General features: G+C 48.7%; 1 protein-coding gene across 2 annotated transcripts; it reads right to left on the bottom strand.

Annotated features, from left to right (window-relative positions):
* Positions 1 to 1,621: 1,621 nt before the first annotated feature.
* LOC139814428 (uncharacterized) lies at positions 1,622 to 23,901 on the bottom strand. 2 transcript variants are annotated; one of them, XM_071780679.1, is made up of 19 exons: positions 23,797 to 23,901; positions 23,472 to 23,603; positions 22,233 to 22,355; positions 21,720 to 21,977; positions 21,091 to 21,360; positions 17,020 to 20,742; positions 15,955 to 16,068; positions 15,738 to 15,854; positions 15,089 to 15,194; positions 14,810 to 14,999; positions 14,169 to 14,355; positions 12,669 to 12,783; positions 12,065 to 12,201; positions 10,918 to 11,057; positions 9,930 to 10,032; positions 9,683 to 9,708; positions 9,235 to 9,309; positions 8,974 to 9,154; positions 1,622 to 2,667 (listed from the first exon to the last, which is right to left on the bottom strand). In XM_071780679.1, the coding sequence occupies exons 2-19, from the start codon at positions 23,584 to 23,586 to the stop codon at positions 2,486 to 2,488; spliced, it is 6,162 nt and encodes a 2,053-aa protein (XP_071636780.1). In that variant the 5' UTR covers positions 23,587 to 23,603; positions 23,797 to 23,901; the 3' UTR covers positions 1,622 to 2,485. The 2 variants fall into 2 exon arrangements, 1 of the variants encoding a protein (XP_071636780.1); XR_011732442.1 differs by lacking the exons at positions 1,622 to 2,667; positions 8,974 to 9,154; positions 9,235 to 9,309; ... (1 more) ...; positions 9,930 to 10,032; positions 10,918 to 11,057 and having other exon boundaries at positions 12,068 to 12,473; positions 12,600 to 12,783.
* Positions 23,902 to 24,326: the final 425 nt, after the last annotated feature.

Here is a 24,326-nt window from a genome sequence, read left to right as displayed (position 1 = left end):
TTCGCGTTATCGAATCTCGCTGCACGTTGAACAGAGATTAACGGGCGCCGATTAGCGCCCGACGTCTCGTCGATGCGAACTCTCGATGAACTTCCGAGGTGACGAGCGCTCCTCGCGAATATATTCCGTGGTAATTAACGCGGCTGTCTCGCGCACGGAGGCGTATACCCGCCACCGAATTTCTTGTTCGCGACAAGATTCCCGCCGAATGTGTGCATCCCGCTGACAAGGCCAGACAATGGGGGATCAACGTGCGTTGCCATCAAAATCACACGCGGGCACCGATATTCCGAGCGAGCTGACGCGGATTATCAGTGCAGTGTTAAGTTGCATGAGTTATCGCGCTTTAAGGCTAATGTTTAGGGATGTTGATAGAGAGAAAGATAAATGGACGGAGAAAAAGAGAGAAAAAGAGAGATACAAATGTTAGTATTGCTTCCTCTCGTTGCTCGGTCTTGAGATTGCAAAATTTTTAAACGTCTTACGCAATACGAATGAGGCATAAATAAAAAAGCGAGCAATGCGATATATAACATTGTTTTGTTTTGTACAACTTATTGTTAGTTCAATATTGTTTATTGAATTAATTTGTTAGTGTTTCGCTGACTAAATGGAATAATTGTAATTTTTAATTGACAATGATTTTCTTACGGTAAAACTAGTGTACTTCAAACTTCTTCGAACTTCCTTTAACTACCAAGAGCATACTCATAAATTTGTCGAATGTTTTGCAAAAATCATTGCCCTCTCCTTATTATGAAATATTATTGTTTTCTTTTCTCTCCTTTTCAACTCCGCTTTTATATTAAATGATGAATAACAAATTCTCGAGGTGCGGGAAATGAAAAGTAATCCCGCAAAGTACGGTTGCCAGAGGTCTGTTTACAGAGAGTTAGCGCGACGAATAATTAACTGCCGTCTAATTACAACGTACCGGCACAAGCGAAACGCGTATTTGCAGGCAACAGAAATCCCGCTTTCTTAAAACGTCCCAATTACCGAGACCGCCGTCGGTTCTTCTTTTGTCGCAAATAATTATTGGTTACTGTTTACGTCTCGAGACCGACGGGAGAGATACGGAAAACACGCAAATGTGTTTGTGTGCACGCTCTCATTAATAGACGCGCGCGCGAAACCAACAATCCGCGTTTGCATCATTGATCAATTAATATAGTGTTCGTTATGTAAGCTGGTAGCGACCGGCGCGTTTAATAATCGCGGCGCCCGATGCGGTTTTGCGTTTCCACCAAACGACGAGACATCGTAGCGTAACGCAAAAGGGGTAAAGGAGAAGCGGACTACCGTAAAATGAGCTCAGATCGCACGTGTAACTTTACGCCACGCTGAACGGAGAATCGCGTCGCATTTAACAGGAGAAAACATCGCGTAGCGTTTAAAGGAGATGATTCGTTGCGTCTTCTCTTAACAAAAATTAATTTCTCGTCGAATTCGCACGGTTTCGTAACTCGATGTACATAATCTTGTTTTTACGTAGAATTATACATGTATAAGACTTGTGAAAACTTTTATATATAATTCTCTCTATCGTGTGTTCCTAAAGTATATCCCCGCGTCAGTGTGCGATCCAACCCCATGTCCGCGGTAGCGCAAAAGACAGATGGATATTTCGTTTACTATTTATTAATATTCCTCTACACCGTCACTCGCATATCATTGTTACGATCGATTGTCGTCGTACGACATATTAATATAGATGTATAAAATTTATGTATTAAATATACGTGTATACATACACATGTACGTATGTATATTACAAAAAAAAAGTCGCCGGACGATCCGCGCGAACCGTCGCGGCTCGGCGCGGCCGCGGCCGCGCATTGTTGTTGCCGCTGCACAACAAATGCATATTTTATTGACATCGCTTATTAAAACGGTTGCGCGCGCCGCGCCCGCCGTGTCGGTTCGCGCGGGGATTCTCTCTCTCTCTCTATTTTATATCTATCTACTCTTAAATAGCATTATTGATGACGGCAGCTTATTCCATTGCTGATCTACTTGGCTATGCGGAAATAATCTACTGCTGCGACGTCACCGATCGAGGCACGAGGTTCGTCTGAAGTATCCACCAAGAAATCTTAGCAACGTGACGAAAGAATCACGAAAGTCAAACGTACATACGTATACTGATTACACTACCTTTTTTTTTAACATAGGCTTATTTAAATTTCTCGTTTAAAAACCGCGCAAAGAAAATATCGAATAATGGAGACATATCACTTCGAAACAAATACGTCACCGCTTACGAAACGAAAATATCGGTACGCGAGTTACAGGGCGGCGTGTTACACCATTTTCTTCCAGGTATAACGCTATCCCGGAGTTAATTACGATCGATCTTCCAGTTGCGGATACGCGCAGGTGCTCGCAGGTGCCGATTCACACGACAGTCTTTCCTCGAGAAGGGGATGGGGGAGAGCTGGCGGAGTTAACTTACGTTCGCCTATTACGTGTCGTTCACGGGCCCTTACGTGCAACATTCATGCCGCGGCGGCAATATTCTAGTCTCGACGCGGCCCGCACCGTAATGAGTCGATGGCGAAACTACGTGATCGGTCCTCGTGGCGCGTTGCCGATATTGCCGCTGCCGCAGCTGCTGCTCCCGCGCCTGTCGCTGGGGGTGGTATTGTTGTCGGCCCGGGTGTCGATCTGAGAACACACGTTTTCCCATTATCGAGTATCCGTCCATGTGTGCGAGATACATGGCCAGAAATATTGTTTTGAACTCAAAGGACCGGCATATTTTCATCTTCGGTGTGATAAATACTTTCTAATATTCCTATATTGTCCAATATACGAGAGAGCACGAAGTAAAACTGTTATTATGAAATTTCTTCGGAGTGTAAAGTGCTCGGCGTGTTTATAGCGTTCAAATTTGAACGCAACAATCGTACGAACATAACTTATAACGAGAAAACTTCCGCGAAATAGAAATTAATCACGTAAGTTTACAAGCATCGAGAGCTTCGATTACCGCTTGTAATCAGCCGCCGAATCGCCTTAACTGACGTCTAGGCTTTTAAGTAAATGGACCAGGATAGTCCGTCGCCGAGACGTCGCGCGTCGTAAGTCGAGCCGAATGCAGATGCTGGCGGAGAGTCGCTTGCGAAAAAGCGACGGGAGAAACGCAGAGGGAGAAGGAGAGGGTAAAAGTGGCGGACAAAAACTTTCCAAGTACCGGGTGTATACTGTCGTTAATCATATAAAGTCAATCTACGTCAGATTACCAAGATTGATTAGGTACACTGAAAGCCTGATGCATCAAAGGGCAGGGAAGGGGATTCGAGGTATATTACGTCGATGTTCGATGTTACTCCGGCGCTTTCGAACGGTTGTAAACGGCGCGGCTTCCGATATCGGATTCTACGAATAAAAAAACACGCGTAGAGAGCTGCGAATTCGCGCACGCGACAATCTCAACGAAATAAAAATTCGATAAGCGGATTTCAAAATGGAATTGGCAGTCGCGGTAAGGTAATGCGGTCTGATTCCACTTTTCGATCATTTATTGTCATTATCATTGTGTCGTTCGTGCTATTATTGTAGCCACATCGTTGTGGCGAGTGCGATGAAAGACGTTAACACAGAAGCCGAAGACAATTCCGTTTCATCTTCAGCAAGTGGTTGTCGTCATCCCGGAAATACCGCTTTCAGCTCGGCGGCATTGTCGTTGCCCCCTTTTTCTTCTCTATGTCTTATTAACAAGCGGTGGCTCTAACGCGCCTAAGAGATTGCGCCGCAAAGCGTGGCGTATGTAAATCACGCTGGCAACACTAGAGAGAAAGAGAGAGGGCGACGACTGTTCGAGCTGTTCATTAACTACTTCGTGGTGCGCCAACAGCACTTAGCCGTCGGTCCGTTGTTACGATGCAGATGTTAGCCCCTCATTGTATTATAAGTTGTGCCAGTGAATGACCACCGAATGTATATTTATTAGTGCTGCCAGTTGCGTTATATAGTCACAGGGAAATGACATGTTATTATATCATATGTATTTTCTTTTAAGTAAAAAAAAAATGTGAGTGTCAGTTGTTAATCGTTACGAAATTGTAAACGGTAAAGAGAGATATTTCACAAATATGTTGGACCATGTAATTGCCTTCGTAGCCGCGTCAGTTTTGTGTCGGTTTTCAATTTTTTATCGGACTTTCAGCGAGGGCTTTTGTCCCGCGCGCGCGCGCGCGCGCGAAATCAATTCCGCGTTATTTTCAATCGCATTTAACGTTTGTTATTACGGTAGACATGCGATTTGACAATAATAACAATAATAACGCCAGCAGAAATATAAACGTCGATCGCGATTTTATCTGTTTGCCAATTATCCGGCGCCGCGTTTTGTTTTAACTCCCACCGTTTCGATTTAAACGGGTTTTACATTTCGAAAATTCGTCACGCCCGGCTTAGCGCGCAACGTACCGTAACACGGCAAATCGTTTCGCAACAAAGACTAATTACATTGAAACACGATGGAAATATTAACACCATTGTTGTATTGACGAGAAAATATGGTATTTTCACGCAACGCTCTCCGTGCTGGGACACGACAGTTTGCGCAACAGCTCGGGATTTCTCTCGATTCTGTCCAGCACGTCCTGCAGCTCCTGGATCTCCTCGGCCGACAGAGGCGTTCTCTGCTCCGACAGGATGGACACGGCGTCGGAGAGGCTCAGAGACGCCAGGGCGACGCCGTCCTTATCGCCGTGATTCAGGAGGCCCTGCTTCAGCATCTTGATGTATCGCTTCAGCGCGGAATTCATCGCGAGTCCTATCTTCGAGTCGCGCCGCGGAAGCCGCAGTTCCTCGTCGTCGGCCACGTCGCGACCCGCGACATCACCCTGCCGCGTCTCTCTCGCCTCCGCCGCCGCCGCGACGTTACCGCGCTCGCGCGGGGCGGGGGACGCCGACGCCTTCGCGAACGGAGATTCATCGTATCTCATTTCGTCGACCGCGCCGTTTGATCGAGTATTCAATTTCGCGCCGTTTAATCCGCTTTTCGTCGCGGGATTTGCATCCCGCCGCGCCGTCGTCGAATGCGAAGATTGCGAAGCAGCCGCGACTACGGGCCCGCGGCTCTCGGGCAGATCGTTCGCGCTGGCGGCTCTCGCTCGCAGATCTCGTATAATTTTCGGCGCCGTCGATCGAGCGACGTCGTTGGTGCTGTTAGATTTCACGTCGTTCCCCGTCGTCGCCGTTCCCCTCGCGCTTTCCGCTCGAATCCCCTCGTCGCTCTCAACCGTCCCCCCTTCCGCACTCTCCCGCGGATCGATTCGGGAGAACGTGAGCCCCGCGAGCCTCTCGCCGTCGGGGATCGCGGATTTATCGGTATTGTCGGCCGGGTTTAACACTTCGGCGGATAATTCAATCTGCGGGCTTAGCGACGCGCCTCTCGGAGGATTCTCCGCGCTTCTTAACTGTCGTTTTCCGTCGCAATTTAATTTCGCCAGGTTCTCCCGCCGATCTCGCGCGAGGCTGAGCCTCGGCGGCGCGTTACTCCCGGATACCGGCCCCCCTCTCGCGCCGCATCGGCTCGTTATTAATTCCGGCTTCTTTGTTGCCGAAGTTTTGTTCGCAGTCGCAGGTGCGTCGGCGGAGAAAGCGGCCCGGGGCGAGGAGCGCTTCCGCGAGCAAACTGACGACAAAAAAGCGGGCGACGTCGGGATCGTCGTTCCTCTCGCGGACGTTTTCTCCCCGGAAGGCGAATCGACAGTCTTCAAAGTTCGTCCCTCTTCGTTATCTTCCACCGTCACGCTTCCGATATCCTTTGATTTACTTCGCCGCCAGCGCGGCCGTGTCGCGAGATTCCCTTCGCGCTGCTGTTCGGTCGTCGTCCCGATAAATTCCCGTCCCCGCGACGCCGACGCGACGAAGCTCGCCGCTCTTCGTCCGGGAAATACTGGATTACGGCTCACCGACGACGCCGTCGTGGATTCCTTCGGACGTCCTCGGGACGAAACTGCCAATTTCTGCGGTCCGCTCCCCGCGCGCGCCGACATCGGGGCCGCGACCCTCGCGGCGGAAATCTCCGCGATATTTCTCCCGTATTTCCTGTTGAAGGAGGTCCCTCGGTTGCCCGACAGCCAAGGAGGACGCGACGACGCGCGGCTCCTGGGACTGATCGATGACTCGCGCGAGCGGCACGACACTTCGTCGTCCCGGCGCTTACTCGAATCGCTGCGGATGCTGGCAATCTCGCTGGAGCTCACCGAAATGAAATTCGACCTCCCGCCGCCGGTCTCCCTCGTCGCGCGACGTTTACGCGACAATGGGAGCATGGACGGGTAATCTTCCAATTTTTTCTTGGCTTCGCGCGAACGGTCCGCGCTCGTAGTTCCCGGTCTCGGTGATCCCGTCGCTTCCCGGGTTTCCGGCGAGAAGACCTTCGAAGCGTTTCCGCCGCTCGCCGGTCGATCTCCGTTCCTCGTGCACGAAGACTCCCTTCTCGCGGATCGCGAACAATCATCTTCCGCGCTATGTCCGGGTAATGCCGTTTCGTCGGCACATTTACGAGATCGCGTCGGAATCGACCTTCTCAAAATTGGCACTTCCGACAGTTCCGACCTTGGATCCCGATCGCTCGTCACGATCGCGAGACCGTCATCCGGTGGACCAGGGACGCGCGGATTCCCATTATCGTCCGTGCTAGGCAGTTCCGGGGGATTGCTGTCGACGTTTTCCGGAAGATGATTTCTGTTGTCCTCGCGAGCGACGCCATTGTCGGGAATCGTTTCCGTTTCCTTCTCGCTGGTCCGCGGTCTTCTCGCGTCTCTCGGCAAGAAATGATCCAGCGGATGAAGACGCTCGACGTTTTTCCGGCTCGTTGCCTCGGCGAGGTCATAATACTCCTCGACGAAATCGAAGAGACTGTGATCGTAACGATCGTTCAATTTCACGCCGATCACCGAATCGGCCGAGTTTAAATGCAGCGAGTTCAGGACGACGTCGCCCGGCGGCTGGAAGTCGTCGTACTGCTTCCTCAGGGTCGCCTCGATCAGTTTGTGCCGATAGGCTTTGTAATCGAGATTCGACATGTCGATTACGGGATGCCGCGAATCCGCGAGGGACGAGGGACGATCCGACGGCGGCGGGCATTTCCGTACTTTCGATCCGCGATCTCCGTTCTTCCCGTCGACTCGTATCCCGCGTCGACTCAAGCTCTTCGAGACACCGTCGCCGTCGTTTCGCAGAAGAGCCGGCGTGGAATTGATCCTGCGAGCGGATTCCGGATGCAGGCTGGAACTCGACGTGGAGTCGGCCGCCTCGATCGGAGCCGGATAATGTATCAATAACGCTCGACTGGCACAATCGCGGCGACGGCGATGCGAGGACGAGGCTGTCTTCGTGAGGGCTCTCAGCGGCTTGTCCTACACGTAACGTAATATTCAATTTCAAACTGCAGGGGGAAACTGCGGGAGGATCGAGCCGTCGGTGGCAGTCCGTTTATACGCGACGTTAAATTCCCCTTCTAAAGAGAGGGAGAGAGGAAAATTTTTCGAACAAACTACTTTAATCTCGTTCCGAATCTTTCTCGCAATTACATACGCTTCTACTCCGGGAAAAGACGTAATACCGTCGGGAAAATTTTCCCACTTCGATTCTGACTTTATAATGCAGCGGGATAGTATATATTATCGCCTTCAATGGATTCGGTATTCGCGGTATCGCGGCACACCTCGCCGTTGTGTTACAAACGCGAATGTTATATCGCGTTTACGCCGAAAGAAATTGGAAAATTTACAGTCCAGCGCGGTGCTTCCGCTCGAACACCGCGGAAGCGTTATCGATGCGCACCGGGGGTTTTAAAGCGCGTTCCCGAACGCGCGGTTTTTTTCGAGATAGCGCGTCGACGGCGCCGTTATGTCATATGAATAAAAGCGGTGCCAGCCAGCCAAACTGCCCCTTGGCTCCTGTTTATCGAAGGAAACGTGCGCGCCGGGTGAATGAAAAAAAAAAGGAAACGAATAAAAATGGTTACACCGCTCTCGTCGCGCGAATCCGCGATAAGAGAGATACTCGCGGTAACGTTTTCACGCCCCCGACTACCCCCGCCGAGGCGAGGGGGCGAGACAATTTATCGGGGGGCACGTACGAGGAGGAGGTAAACGCGCACGATCAGCGGCGCCGCTAACAAGATCGTCAGGGCTAAGGCGAAGGCACTCTCGGCCACGAAGGGTGGTGCCGATCGCGAGGTTAAGACGAGCTTCCCCGGCGCCAGCACGTCGAACATCCCGATCGCCTTGTTTCCCCGTCGTAATTGCAAATTGCCCTCCGTCGTCTCCTTTCGCACGTTGAACACTTTAGACCGCCGATCGCGAGGCTGCGGACGCTCAGCCGGTCGATGCCGCCTTCGAGACGCTGGCTGCCAACAGCGTTGTCTTCCATAATGGAGCACTATCGTCGATAGTCGATACCTCCGGTCTCGCTTCGCTTTCTTGTTCTTTTTTCCTCTTCCTCTTTTTTTTTCTCTCGATTTTCTTCTCTTCCACGGCTCCATTTCGATCGTTAAGCTGAATTATCGATTGCGGTACGCGCCGCGGTTTTCGACTATCACATTTTATTATTTATACGTGTCGTCTTACGTGTTTATGGACATGAATAATGACGGTTAAATCCATCACACTCTTTTGTCGCATATATTCTCATTTAAAATAAAAACTTCTATTTCTTAATTATCCGTTCGTTCAACCAAAATGACTTAATAATTCATATGAGATAGAAGTTCAAGATAGAATTTATAATTTTATTCCATGCATTTTGATATATATATATATGTACGCTCGTTTACGTTACACAAAGTTATAAACGGAATTCTGTCCTGAATTCTGACAACAATTATCGATCACCCAAATTAGATTTTAGAGATGTCGTTCTGACATCAAGTAGGATATTTAGGCAAGTTAGTATTTAATCGCCTCGACGAAACACTGTCTGGGTCGTTAACACGTACAAATTACTTACAATCGTCGGTATGGTACGTCCCGGCGACGTCCAGGCGACTCGGAGTCTGCCGGATAAGCGGAAATTCACGATAAGGGGCCCCGGTCTCCTGGTAACCGTTCTGCCGATGTTCCGGATGTCGCTGATAAGCCCCGGAGAAGATTCTGGTGTATCTTAAGTAACAACCGCTCGGTATTTGCCACTGTAAGTCGAGTTAGGATACTTCCTGAGAATCTCGTCTCGACCTCTCGCGTGTAATGGCGAGCATTCTTGTCTACTCACCTCGTAAGAGGAGCCCGGCACGGGCTGGGGCGGTCTGCCGGGGCACATCAGCATCCTTCTTCTATAGAATCTCGGCTAAACGAGGAGATAAGTGCACTGTGAGACCCCCCCTTCCTCCTTTCCCCGCGTGAATTTCTCTCTCGCGCTTTAATCTACGGCTATATCGTCGAAAAAGGGTCCTTTCTACGGACTCGCGCGCGGCAGAATCGCTTCTCTTTAAACGGCTTATAAAGGATATTTACTGGTTGCCCCGATATTTTCGTTTTAGGTTGAGAAGCCGTTACGAGAGTGAAAAATTCTTTAATAGAATCGACGCGATAAGATCGTCTCGCATCGTACAGATTTATGTAACTCAATAAAAACAAAATGGATTGATCCAGTTAAAATGAATAAAAAAGTGGGTTGATCAAGATTAACGAAGTATCTGCGACAATTTATTCGTACTCACCTCGGAGTCGCGACCATCCGCGGCTTCTGTAAATATACGAGACAAATATTGGATCAATTGTGCTCTCTATCGATAATTACATTATATATTTATGAGAGAGAAAAATGCGACGCCGCCGACAATATTCCACGTCGAGGGGGAATTCGCGGGTGTGTCTCGCGTCGTGTCGCGACCGCGCCGTTCGCGTTCCCCCTCGCCGTGAAGTCCTTGTCGGGTGCCCCCGCGGGGCACAATGGCATAAATTTACCTCTCACGTGTATCGAGAAATGGCATTCGGCTCGATTTCCGGCTGCATCCGAGGCGACGTAGCGCACATTGTGAACGCCGGGATACATCACGTGTCCGGGTCCCTGTGCGAGATATACGATAATTAACTTTTCGCGCGATTGCATGGAAATTTCCTCCGAGGAAAATATCCGCCGTGCATGTACGAGAACCCGTTTGCCCCGAATCCGTGCCCCGTGCCTCGCGCCCGTATGCGCTTCGTTCTAAAATCGGATACGAATCAGTCGACGCGATTGATGCCCTTCCTCTTTCTTTTTCCTTTCGCCTCCTCCGAATGACCCGATTAAAGAGATCGGCGCGTAGCCGCGCACGATTCTCGTTTCAATTTGCCTAATCAGATTAACCGTCAGGTTGCATAATGTCCAAGGCCATTTATAACCCGCGCTATCGAGAGCGCAAGCCACCAATTATCCGCGCGTCGGTTATCGCGCGGACAGGGTAATCTCTGTTATTACGTTAATAAAGTACACGTACGCTTTCTCCGCGCGGCGCGACGCGCGCCAAAAGGACACAATAAAAACCGGAGCGGAGGCGTCGACCGACAATGATTAATCATCCAGCTGGGTTTTTCCTACCGGGGCGCACCGTTCCGCGAGGAAAATCGCAGATACTATCCTCCGCCGCATTGCAGCAGTTCCTTCGCGGGGATCTCATTTTCTCGAAACACGAACGCGGATAATTAATGGACGATATCCTCGCTCGATTAATATGCTCGATTGTCAACGGCAAAAGGGGGTTAATTAACTTCAGGATCCGCTAACAGGAGGGTGGGAAAGTCTCGACCGCTCGATATCGGAGACACGAATTTGCGAACAGTCACGGGAAAATTGAGGGGAAATTTCGTATATAACGGAAGATCTCGTATATACGTAATACGCCTGTATCCGATAGCGAATACTGATACGGGACACGGGAACGGATTACCTCTTCGGGCGAGTACCTATACGTACCCTCGTTTTGTAAACGTGCTCCACGCCGACGTTGTCGGTGAAGGTCGGTTCCTGCCAGAATATCAGGCGACTCCGTTCTCCCGGGCTCAGCCTGACCTCGAAAGACACGGGACACATGGTAACCTTGGGATTTTCGGTATCTGAAAATATATCGCAACTGATTATCGAGTTTTCCCCCCCAAGAGTCTCGCTACCTCTTGTATAGTCTCGCATAGAGAGATAATATATAGAGCGAACAGAATCGAGATAAAACGGGCGTAATAAAGATAAGATGAAGCGGGTTTTGGGGCCGCCAGCCAGGATCGGCGAAAGGAGCACACCGGCGTGATTCCCGCGAGTTCGTCTGATCGGCGCGAGAGCTTATTCTGCGTAATCGCGTATCGACCACGACGATGCACTCCTCTTCTTCCAGCCGCTGCGTTGCGGAGGGAACTTGCTTAAAGCGAGTTTCACAAACTTTCCGAATGAGTAATTAAGCGGGACGGGACGGAGTGCACTTCGCCGCGGAAACTAAAGTTTACTCCGCGTCGGGACGATTCGTGTGCCGATCGATTGTCCCCTGTGCGAAAAGTTCTCCTCGGATAAGTAGACGACAGTCGAAGGTATAAAAAGAGAGAAAGGGAGGTATTGATAGAAACTTCATGGGATTCTTCGGGAGTTTGATCGTAGATTGATAATCTATGAAATCAAAGATTCCGCTTAGGAACTGTCGAATTTCCTAGTCCCCCTTCTATTCTTATCCGCTCAATTTAACTCTCAGATGGGCACGGTTGACAGGTAAAAAGAGACAGATGTTACTCCTTCGCGTTGGAATACGTCAAGATAAATCCTTTTCCGTTATATCTCTCCCGTAGAATTGCCTTTCAATCTCGACGTACAGATTTTATTAACGTTTGGTTCATTGATACGCTCGTTTATCAATAATTCCGATCCGCAACGAGTAACTTAGCATAAAATGTGAACATGTGGGTTTACTGCTATTCGCTTCACGTTTATTTATACTGTTTGTATAATAACGGCTCTTATCACCTCGATGATACTTAGCGCACGAGAAAAAGGAGTTCGCAGAAGAGATCCATTTTCCTTGCCACTTCCCAAAGCGGATTCTTTTTACTCCTGATATCTCTCCTATGTGCGCCGGACTTACCGCGAACTCTTATCACGATCCTACAGGTGCTGGTGTAATTAGAGACCGGCGACCACGCCGTGAAGGTAACGACCGTCGTGCCCGCCGGCAGATCCGCTTGCAATTGCTTCGCCCATGGAGGTGAAGCGTGTACGTATCTGAAAAACGTAAAAAAGGGGAAAGACAAAAAGAAGCGCACAAAGGCCAGCGCGAGGTGGACGTGCACTCGATGTTTTGTTTAAATAACTATGGACTATTTCGTTTATATTAATAGAAAGACTGACAAAAACTACGGATGTTTTTGGTTCTATCCGTGCAGAAATTTCTCAAAAACCTTTCCATATGCTCGAAATTCGATCCAAATAAATATATCGCTCCGCGATACTGGCAAATCCCTTTTTATCCCAAATATGGAGTTTCTATTTGGAATCTGGACAGAAATAATTCGCGTCCCTCTGAACAGATTCTCTCAAAACGAGAGTAACAATGTTTGAGTAAGATACATTTATATGCACAAGGAATTTTACATATTGTACTTTCAATGGCATATACATACATGCTTAAATCGGATCGACTCTAGTGGTCCTCGAATTTGCGGACCACCGTCCCGTTATACTCTTCTTACCTCCACCAATCCATGTTGGACTTGGGTTGCGGGAAAGTTACGCGTATCGTATTTTGCCTAGCCGGTAGTTCGACGTCCATGTCCTGGGGGCAGCTCACGAACGGTCGTGGCGTGTCTACGGCGATAAAGTCGATAGTTAAACTCTCAGATACTGATCGTCCAATTTCCCCACACCGTAACGCGATAAGAAACTCCGATGGCGAGCAATTCCCGTATCGTCGGCCCGCTAGTGTTCAAGAAGCGTTATTTCAGCCCCCCGGAAAGTATCGCGTCGCGCGCGAAAGCGTTTATCACGCTTCTATCGGTTTTACGAGGACGTAATAACAACTATTGCCGTTAGGTATACACAGCAGTCCCTAAAAAAACGTTGGCTTCAGTGATAGATATGAAATCGATTCTCTTTTTACAACTAAAAAGCATCGAGCCATCAATCATTTATTTAATCTATCGTTAGATTGAACGCAAGGATTCTCGGATATTCTGTATATCCTGGTATATCCCGTCTATAGAACGTGAAGCCCACCCCCTTTATTTACGAAGCAAACCGTAAACGCGCGTAATATCGTTTGATGCGAGATAGAAGCTACTTAAAGAGCGCTCAGCTTCCGAACGGCACCGCTTTCAAAATGGGAGCCGATTTGAATACCTCGGTAGCAAGTAGTGGATTCCCGAGCGATGGCTCGGGTAGCTGTAAACAGGCAAAAACCGAAAACGGCACGACGGGGGTAGAATCAAAATCTCCTTTCCATTAAACGAAACAATTAGCGCCACCGGAGGAAAGAACCGTGAAAATGCGCGCGACGCGACGGACGAAAAAGCCGGTAAAGCGGGCAAAACGAACGGGAGGAAAAGAGCGGAACGTAAAAACCCGCCGGTCCGAGTAAGCTCGTTAAGGAGCGCGGCGTTAACGTATGATCTCGTTAGCAGGCAAGCCTCTACACACAGGAACTTTGTATTATTAAAAGCTGCTCTCTCTCTCTCCGAGCGGCATGACTAATTTAGCGCGTCCGAGAAAATTTCCGTCGTTAAGTTATTTGCCCGATTCTCCGGCGATATTTTACGTTCGATCGCGCGCGACCGAACGCCGGCTCTCCGCTCGTTGGAAAGAATAATGTTTCGAAAATCGAGGAAAAACTCAATGGAAGCTCTACTTGTGCAATGTAGGCGCTCGCCGCTTCAAAACGCTTCTCTGAAAAGAGCGACGCGTAGATCCCCGAACAAAAAAAAAAAAATACCGCGGACGCGTCTCAAAAACAGTAAAGCGGCTAGAAAAAAATTATACTCCAACGCGGAAAAAAATTCTCGTCGAAAATAATTACGCGACGATGAAATGAGCGTGCAGCAGTTCGTGCTAAAGCGTCGCCCGATGCAACAGTCAGCTCGTTAAAAATTTTATCGGATAAACATTTTGATTAATTTCTCGGCGAAAGTTACGGACGCGCCTGCAGCGTTTTTCTTGGCTGCCGCGGGGGACGTGTACTGGTGGAACTGAGTTTATACTTGGGTTGTAAAGAGGGTCTGTCGCGACTTCGCGCAGACATATAGGCTGCTCCCCGTTCCAGTGGCCGTCGCTAACGCAGTGTCTCGTGTGCGCCCCCTCCAGCCGGAAACCTCTGCGACATCGGACATGACACTTGGCCCCCTGCGGGTAGACGGATGCGCCGGAAGGGTGACCCGGACATCTGACCTGCACGATTAGACATGGGAAGAACGCGGGGTGAATAATATAGTTGAGAGAGCAAAGCTCACATATTCGTATCACTAAATAATGTATTACAGTGTAACAATAAATTATGTTATTATAAACATTTTTTTAACTTCCGACTACCCCGTGTCTGTTCTTGTTTTATCTTGATCTCATTTTAAAATCCCGCAGCTTCGCTTTAATTTCCGCCGGTTGTTCTGAACACTTCTAAATTCTCTACTTTTTTTCAGCTGGCTTTACAACTCGGGATTTTTCAGAATTTTTTTGAACATTTTAACTTGGCGTGTAAAATGCAAAGTGGAAGAGATACGTATTCGAAATGTATGGCGTACGTAGTGTATCTCTTTTGAAAGATATTTTAGAATATATTTCGATTGTATATTGACTCTATCCATCTAACGTGACTAGCCGATATTCGCGCGACAGTTCCCCGTACCTCTGCATGTAGGGGTGGCTCCATGGCGCGACATCCCGATGTCGTCGTCGGCGAGACGCAAGTTCTCTCGTCGGGCGCCAACACCATGTCCTTACTGCAGGCGCAATAGTAACTTCCGGCGGTGTTGACGCACTCGCCGGTGCAGCCGCCGTTCCGGTTTAGACACTCGTTCACGTCTTGACACTGACTCCTGCTTATGCAATCCCATACATGAGGAGCGGGGAATCGCGTGATCCCTGGTTTCCACTCTCTACCCGCTGTATATACTTAGGGTCTTACCTCGAAATTAACGTGTATCCGGCACGACAGGCGCAAACGAACGACCCTACCGTGTTGACGCACTCCTGATCGCATCTGCCGCGACGCCACTCGCATTCGTCGATATCTGGCCGTAGATTGAATTTTTCAGATTAATATATTGTAAGACTACGTGCGCAAAATATGTGCACGCACGATCATGCAATATGTAACATATGATTGTTGATGAGCGATCGTGACACGACTCGCGTGATAGAAATATAAATGTATCAAAACTCGCAATCAGACTTGATTTTTATGTTTTATATATATATACAGGTAACCCCCCTCGCGAATAACACGATACTTGAATTGCACAGAGTCTCGAATAGCGTGGTAAAAAAACTGTGACAATTCCACGTTTTAAAAGTTGTTTTTTTTTTGTAATCCCTTGGAACCAAATGTACAATTTTATATGGATCAGTCTTGAATTGCACAGTTTTCAATAGCGCGGAACGTGATCGCTAAAATTGTGTGAATCCTAAGTCTCGAATAACACGCGGTTTTCAATTAATCGTTATTCGACGGTTAGCTGGTACATACAATAATATGTATAAAATATATATACTAATATATATGTATGTCATACAACACCGTTTTATTTGAGGCGATTGCGCGCCTCAAAACTTGCCTACGCATTCGTCCCCCTGCAGCCGAAATCCGGTGGGGCACGTGCAGTAGTACGAGCCGGGCATATTGACGCATCCCTCGCTGCAGGGCGCCTCCTCCTCCGCGCATTCGTCGACGTCTGGGGCAAAAGCAAACTCAGTTTCAGTTTACGATTAAGCGACATTGTTTTTTTTTCTTCACAAGAGCATGCACACGTTTTCCGCCTTTTGCACACGAACCTACACAGGTATCACCGTGGAATCGATATCCCGCCTCGCACCCGCAGCGATAGCCGCCCGGCACGTTGGTGCATTTGTTGCCCTTGCAAATACCGGCTGCGCATTCGTCGACGTCTAAAAAATAAAGAAATAAAAAGGGAAGGAGACGAAGGGAAAAAAAAACGAAACACACGCTCAAACACACGGTCGCGCTCCGCGCGCGAGAAACTTCCGCTCGAGCTAAGCGAGTCTAACTTTGCAGCGGAGCTTCGAAACTGGAACACAAGTAAGGGCCGAGGGTGGAAAGGGCGAAACCGTGTAACCGGGAACCGCGAGTTATCCCTCGGATTTTCCAGAGGTGACGATACTATCTCCTCTCGCGATAATAAAATGAATTGAAACAACAATTCATAAACGTATTGCAAAAGTGATACGAGATTGTCCCTTAATTGCGTTTATTGCTATATTATGCGGCGCAATCCGCTCCATGCATGTTTTTCTTTTTTCTTTTTTAAGAAAAAAAACTCATCAAAGGAGATAGAGATTTATTTGTACGTGATTTAATATTCAGTAACGATGATTAATCCTTAAACGGTAGATATACATGGTTCATTCTTGCACCATATCATCATTTCAAACGTTTCGCAGCTCTAAAAGATCCTTTTAGTGAGATGCGAATGGTTCTCTGCTCTAAAAAGAAGTTTTAAGATGATGGGATTATCGGAGTATAAACGAAGCAACGTAAAATTTAAGTTATACTTCAACCAGTGAAAAAGCAAAGTTGCGAGCGACCAATATGCACGTCAGAAGCTCTTCCACAAATATATAAGTAAACATTTTTTCGCTATATTTTTGTTTATTATGTGTGTGTATATTTGTGCGCCAATAAAAATGCTAAAAAAACCGCCTATTTATTCACGTTTTTTACAAATAATAGCTGGAATGTCTGTTTTATTATCTCGGTATAGTCAAAATTAGTGAATAAATCGATCACTTAGTTAAGGATGCCGAGAATATGTATCGTAAGAGTTAAAATAAATATATTCGGTATTCGAATATATTTGCTAGCAGTTATACATCACTTACCTACACAAGTAGAATTCTCCATTCGGAATCCCTCCTTACATCTGCATTCGTACGAGCCGGGATTGTTGACGCAAATGTGATCGCAGCCGTGTTGTTCCTCGCACTCGTCGATATCGCGACACCTGAAACCGTCGACCTCGTCCCTCCGGAAGCCTTTCTCGCACGAGCATGCCGCAGTACCATTTTCCGCGACACAGACCTGCTCGCAGCCGCCGTTACGGTCCCGGCAGGGATCGGACGGTCGGCAGGACCCATTCCACGACTCGTGATTAGGTGGACACTCGCAGCGGAAGGAGCCCACGGTGTTGGAGCACTTGTGGTCGCAATCACCGTTGTCGCTCGCGCACTCGTCGATGTCGACGCAGGTCTTCTCGTCCTGCGACAGCTCGTAGCCCGTCGGGCAGGAGCAGAAGTGGCCGCCGATGGTGTTGGTGCAACTGTGCGAGCACTCGCCATTTCGCTCGAGACACTCGTCGATGTCCAAACAGGTGGAATTGTCGGTGTGCAGGTAATGACCTTTATAGCAGGTGCACACGTAGCTGCCTAGCAGATTCACGCAGTCGTGAGTGCAATTGTGGCCGCTGGTCAGGCACTCGTTCACGTCCACGCAATTCTTCCGGTTGTCCGGCATCAGAACGTAGCCGGTCGGGCACTCGCAGTGATAACCGCCCTCGGTGTTCACGCAGGTGTGAGAACAGCCGGAGTCCACGTCGTTCTCAAACTCCTCGCACTCGTTGATGTCCTCGCAGGTCTTAAGATCGCGCCTCAGCCGAAAGCCGAGCGGGCAGGAGCAACGGGTGCCCGGAATCCCGTCAGGACCATCTACCGGGTGACAGTGATGGGAACAGTTCCCGTTGTCAATCTTGCAGCCGTCTATCAAAATGCAGGTCTTGTTGTTCCGCTCTAGAGCGTATTCCGTTGGACACTGACATCTGAAAGTGCCCACGAGGTTCACGCAGGAGTGCGAGCATCCTGCGTTTTCGATTTCGCACTCGTCGATGTCGTCGCACAGGGCTGGATCTTGAGGATTCCGCGAGAAGCCGGCGTTGCAGCTGCAGTTGAAGCCGCCGGGGGTGTTCAGGCACTGATGGGTGCAGTTGTCTTGCAACTCCAGGCACTCGTCGACGTCCACGCAGGTAGCATTGTCCCGCGGCGAGAGACGGTAACCCTCGGGACACTCGCAGACGTCTGAACCGTCCGCGAAGACGCAGGCATCCGAACATTGGCCGTTGCATCGGTTCTCATGAACGCAAAGAGTGTCGTCATCCTGCGACAAGGACATTCCCACGGGACACGAACACGTCACGTTACCATCGCGATCGTGGCAGAAGTGAGAACAGCCGCCATTCTCGATCGCACATCCGTCTTCCTGCACGCAAAGTCTCTGATCCTCCGCTAGGATCATACCGGGTGGACAGGCGCAGGTGACGTTTCCTTCTTCGTGGTAACACAAATGGGAACAGCCGCCGTTGTCCTGCAGACAATCGTTCTCGTACGTGCACGTTGTTTCATCCTCGGACAGGACCATTCCGGGCGGGCAGGAGCAGGATAACCGGTCGTCCTCGTGATGACAGAAATGTGAGCATCCCCCGTTATCGATGGAACACGCGTTTATCTCTACGCACGTCTTGCCGTCATCCTTCAGCAGCTCGTAGTTCTCGGGACACGCGCACTCGATACCACCTTCCGTGTTCGCGCAAAGGTGCGAGCACCCTCCGTTGTCCTGGATGCACTCGTTGACGTCCTCGCAGGTCCTGCCGTCCTCACCGACTCGATATCCCGCAGGACATGAGCACTCGTAAGAACCATTATGGTTTATGCAGCTGTGCGAGCAAGGATTGTCCAGGACAACGCATTCGTCCACGTCCTCGCAAGTCCTGCCGTCGTCCCGCAACTCGTATCCTTTGGGACAGGTGCAGTTAAAGGCGCCGTTTGTGTTCAGGCACTCGTGAGAGCAATCGGCCTCCTCGGACAAACACTCGTCAATATCCTGGCAGGTCTTCCCGTCGTCTTGTAGCTCATATCCTTCCGGACAACCGCAACGGACGCGGCCATCGTCCTCTTCGCACGTATGTGAACAACCGTGATGCTTGGCGCAAGGATCGTCCGGCAGCTCCTGGCAGGTCCTGAAATCCTCCCGCAGCCGCCATCCGACAGGACACTCGCAGTAGTAAGAGCCGTCAGTGTTGATACAGCCGTGGGTACAATTGTGCTCGTCCCGGCACTCGTCAATGTCCTTGCAAATATGCTCTCCGTGTGAATAAGTATATCCCGCGGGACAAGTGCAGTTATTATTTTCTTGAGATTTCGCACATTCGTCCGGGATGTCCACGCACGTGCGATTATCCTTTCCAAGCTCCAATCCCGCTGGACAGGAGCACGAGTAGGAACCCTCGTGATTTCTGCAATCGTGACTGCAACCGTTCGTCGCCTTGTCCTCGCATTCGTCTTTGTCCTTACACGTATCCCCGTCCAGAAGGTAACCCGGAGGGCACTCGCATCTATAACCCGAGTCTGACGGAACGCATGAGTGTGAGCACGAGGAATTGGAGCAAGGATCGTGCCTCGCGCAAGTGAAACCGTCGTCCTTCAGAATCCAGCCGACGGGACACGAACAACGGTAAGACGCGTACGCGTTGTAGCATAAATGCGAGCACTCGTGCTCGCCTTCGAGACACTCGTCGATGTCCCGGCACTGACCGCGCTCGTCCTGTCGAAGTCCTTGCGGGCATACCGGGTCCCCGCAGGTGAGACTGTCCTCGAGAAGTCTCATACCGTGCGGACAAGCACATTTGTAACTTCCGAGAGTGTTGATGCATTCGTGCGAACAATCGTGCTCGTCTTCGAAACACTCATCCATATCTAAGCAGGTCTTTTCGTCCTTCTGCAAGATGTATCCTTCTCGGCAGACGCACCTGTAAGTGTCGCGCTCTTTTTCGCAGATGTGACTGCAATTCGCGTTTTCGCACGGGTCGCCGAGAACGCAATTCCTGCCGGTGTCGTCCAAGGACATGTCGCCAGGACACCCACATTCGTAATCGCCCTCCTCGTTGTGGCATTCGTGCGAGCACTCGTGCGATCCTTCCGCGCATTCATCCACGTCGGCGCACGTGCGCGCGTCCTGCAGGATCCGGTATCCCTTCGGGCAGACGCATCCGTATCCTCCGGGAAAATTCTTGCACGCGTGCGAGCAATCGTGTCGATTCTCCGCGCACTCGTCCACGTCGATGCAGGATCTGCCGTCGGTGTCCAGGACGAATCCTGGGTGACAGGCGCACTCGTATCCGCCGTGCAGATTCGCGCACCGGTGCTGACAGCCGTGATCGTCCCTGCCGCACTCGTCGACGTCCGTGCAGGTCGCGCGGTCGTCCAACAGTTCGTATCCGGTCGGGCAGACGCATCGTGGTCCCTCCGCGGTGTCCTCGCAGCCGTGAGAACAGGGCTTCGACAGGCTGGCGCAGCTCCTGAGCTCCTCGACGCAGGTCGCGTTGTCGTCAGTCAACGTGAACCCCGAAGGACACTCGCACGCGTACGCGCCAATGGTGTTGCGACAGATGTGCGAGCACGGCCGGGACGGTACGTCGCATTCATCCACGTCTTTGCACCTCGCGCCGTCCTCCTCGAGCTCGTAACCAGCTCGACAGGCGCAACGGTAGCCGCCCGGCTCGTTCACGCACTCGTGCTGGCAGCCGTGCGATTCACTCTCGATGCACTCGTTTATATCTGGAAAAGAATGTTAGCAGGATGAGCTTGCGTCAAAAATAAAATACTGTGATCTTGCTTTCTGAAATTAACGCGATAGAATCCTCTCTCTCGATTAATTAATGTCAGCCGAATCTCGTTTGAACGGAAATTTTATTTTATCAGCTTTATTTTTTTACGGAAAAGACTTAAAAAATTAAAAAAAATATATATATAATGAATTAAAAAACAGAAAGTTATAAAATGAGGATTTTTAATATCTTTAGTTAAAATTGTAGACGTTTAGACATCGTATTTCAACCGGCTATCAAGATATTATTATATAATAATTGTTATTGATAAGAAATTTATCTTGTCAAGTACACTTACCAACGCAGTCCAAATTTTCGTTTTTCTTGAAGCCGACCTCGCACTTCGGACTCCGCGGAACTTCGGTAATCTCTCCTCCGTAGTCATCGCTGTCACTGTCCTCGTCCTCGTCGTCATCGTCTTCATTTTCATCATCGTAGTCCTCGTCTCGAAGGATCTTCGTTACCACGTGTGGATGTATCCTACTTATGCACTTGTACGATCCCACTGTGTTCTCGCACTCGGTATTCTCCGCACATATCTTCGGTGTCGCCTCGCATTCATTAACATCTGAAGAAAAACGATATTTAAGAGATTTTATAGCTTCATAATATTCATTTATGCAGAAGTAAAAACACAAGTCAGATTAATAAAGTTCGTTTTCGCAAAATAAATGAACTACGTAATAAACTTTAATAAAATGGGAGAAAAGGTTCTAGATAGAGTAAAATATTGTAAAATCGATCGATCTAAATTATGACAACGAAATTACCTAATCAGAAGAAGATTGAATACAATCTAATTAGAAAAAGATAGAATACAATTAAACATTTAAGTAAACACCTCAATAATTCATTACAAAATTGACAATTGAAATTAAGAGCGATCGATCGAAAACAAACGAACGTGAGACGAGCATTTTATTATACCCTGACAGGTCTTCCAATCGTTCGTCAGGTAAAAACCGTCCGGGCAGAGGCAGAAGACGCTCCCGGGGGTGTTTAAGCACAGGTGAGAACAGTTCGCGTTGTTCAGCGCGCACTCGTCGACGTCCTCGCACGTGTGATTGTCGGCGGCTAATTTGTACCCGGGGATATCCGCGCAACTGCACTCGTAGGTACCTTCGAGATTGCGACAAGTGCCTTGGCAAGGCCCGTGTCCGTTGTTCGAGAGGCATTCATTGACGTCTGGAACGATATATACGTACGTGCCGTACAGAGAATTTTTCCTCTCGACAAGTGTCTCTCACAAGTTTGTTAAACAATAAATCAAATCGAAGAGCACCGAAATAAATTGCCCTTCGAAGGTGCGAATGTAAGTGGAATGTTAGGTGCGAATGTAAGTGGAAATATACCAGATATACGCTGACACACGAAGAGGGGACCGATGACGAGTTAGTAAATATTTGCCGAAGATATATCTTTTCTTCCTATATGACTAACCTTGGCAAGAGCGACCGTCGGTTCCCAGCTGAAAACCACGATGACACTCGCAAGAGTACGAGCCGGGTTCGTTCCGGCAAATATCGGTGCATTTCGCAATTCCTTCCGCACACTCGTCGATGTCTGGTGGTCGGATATCGGAGAGGGAAAAGAAAATCGATAATCGAATTTTAAACACTTGGTAATTTTACACATCACTTAAAAACAGCGTAATTAAATTTTCCAGCATTATTATAACTTTTGTTTCTTCTTCTTCTTCTTTTTTTTTGTGAAGAGTGAAAACTGATGAAATTTTAGCGTAAATAACGAAGCTGCTAAACTGGATAATTAATTTGCGCGTTCTGCTGGAAAGGAAGATTGGAATTTTTTTTATTTTTTTAATGCTTGTCTACAATCGTTACATCGGTTTTTGTTAGCATTTTATCGCGAGTCGCAGCTAGAGTGAGAGATTCAATGGCAAAACGATCGCGTATTATCGACACGCGCTGGAACACATCGCGTGTTGTAACACTCGGGCTACGTTACACGCTGATCGGGCAATCGTCGGGGCTACAAACGCGATACGATCTGCAAACATGTTGCGTATTACATGTTGCGTATATGGAGGAAGCGAAAAAATAGAAGACCGATGAACGCGGCGCGGAGAAATGTCCGAGTCGATAACGAGCTTTTAAAATTCGATATCGCGCGCAACAGTCTATGCGCAATCTGACTCTTAAATCAGTCCAATACGCGCGCGAAAAACCCGATAATCCCGTCATTAAGACGGCGATGGTTTACGTTATACGCGTTTTTTTTCCGAGAACGCTAAAATTGCTGATCGCACATATACGTACCCCCCCCCTGGCTAAAATTATTTTCACCTCGCGCGAGCATCCCGCGGCGATGACGCGTGCATTATTCAGGTGTGTTCTCGGGGAAATTTAAAAATATAAAGCGCGCGATAGAACGAAAAACTGACACGCCGAGAAGGGAAACGTCGAAAACAGCGAATACAACAAATCGATACGAGTATACGGTGTAGTCAATACGAAGACGGTACGCGAATTTCGTGGGAGAATATCGGCGGAAATATCGCGTGTCGAGTGAGCGGGAAAGAGAGAAAGAGGGAAGGGGGCGGGAGGAAGGGGGAAGCGCGCGAGCGAGTTTGGCTTTCCTCAAAAGATATAAAAATGTGGAATATATGCAGCGGTGAATTTGTATATATGGCACTGTAAGCTGTAAGCGCGTATGGATTACCGATACAGGACGGTCCTTTAGCTCGAAAGCCGTCGAAGCAGGAGCACTTTATGCCGCTCGGCGTATCCTCGCACACGTGTTCGCATTCGCCCGTTCCCTGATCGCAACGTTTCATCTTATCCGTCGGCAGTTCTGTGTGTGTAGCGGGAAATACATTAAATACATTTCATAACGCGAGCACACACATATACGCGCGCGAGCAAACAGACTCTTGTACTCATCATATATTAAATTAATTAACAAATGCGTAAACACACGAGCTGCGCGCGCTGTATTTTATGTGTGATCACTAACGCCGATGATAATATTTTATATTTATGCTTACGAGTGTCCCTCAGGCATTTCGGGCGACGTCCGAGCCAGGTGCCGTTGCTGCAAAAAAGCCTGTCCGTCGTAGAATCCACGAAGACGTGGCCATCCGCGCACTCGTAAACCGCGACGATGTATCGATTGTACGGCGGCAGTACGTTCTTCCTTCTACGGAACAATACACATCCTATTATTCCAGATAGTATATGTATTAACCTTTTCGTAGTTTCTGCGTCGAGTTGGATTCGATATAATGTGTTGCGGTTACATGTATAGCCTGGTCACATAATTCTTTAAGGATTCGCGAATCTACGCGATTATAATCGGCAAACTGTATTTTACCTCCATAAATTTATCCGGAAAACAAATATTTTTCGATTCACGTTGGATCAATGAAATGAAATTGAAAATCTCGAGCTCTCTCCAAGATACATCTTTTCGTCATTTTAAGAGTTTTTCTTTTCTTTTCTTTTTTTTAATCTTGGCTGTTTCAATCTGTGCGGCTATACAAACCTGGCGTATTTGGCGGGGCGAGCATGCTCGATC

This window comes from Temnothorax longispinosus, chromosome 6 (assembly GCF_030848805.1).
Source record: "Temnothorax longispinosus isolate EJ_2023e chromosome 6, Tlon_JGU_v1, whole genome shotgun sequence".
NCBI lineage: Eukaryota > Metazoa > Arthropoda > Insecta > Hymenoptera > Formicidae > Temnothorax > Temnothorax longispinosus.
The sequence above is the reverse complement of the archived record's forward strand: the minus strand, read 5'-3'. Positions and strand labels throughout refer to the sequence as shown.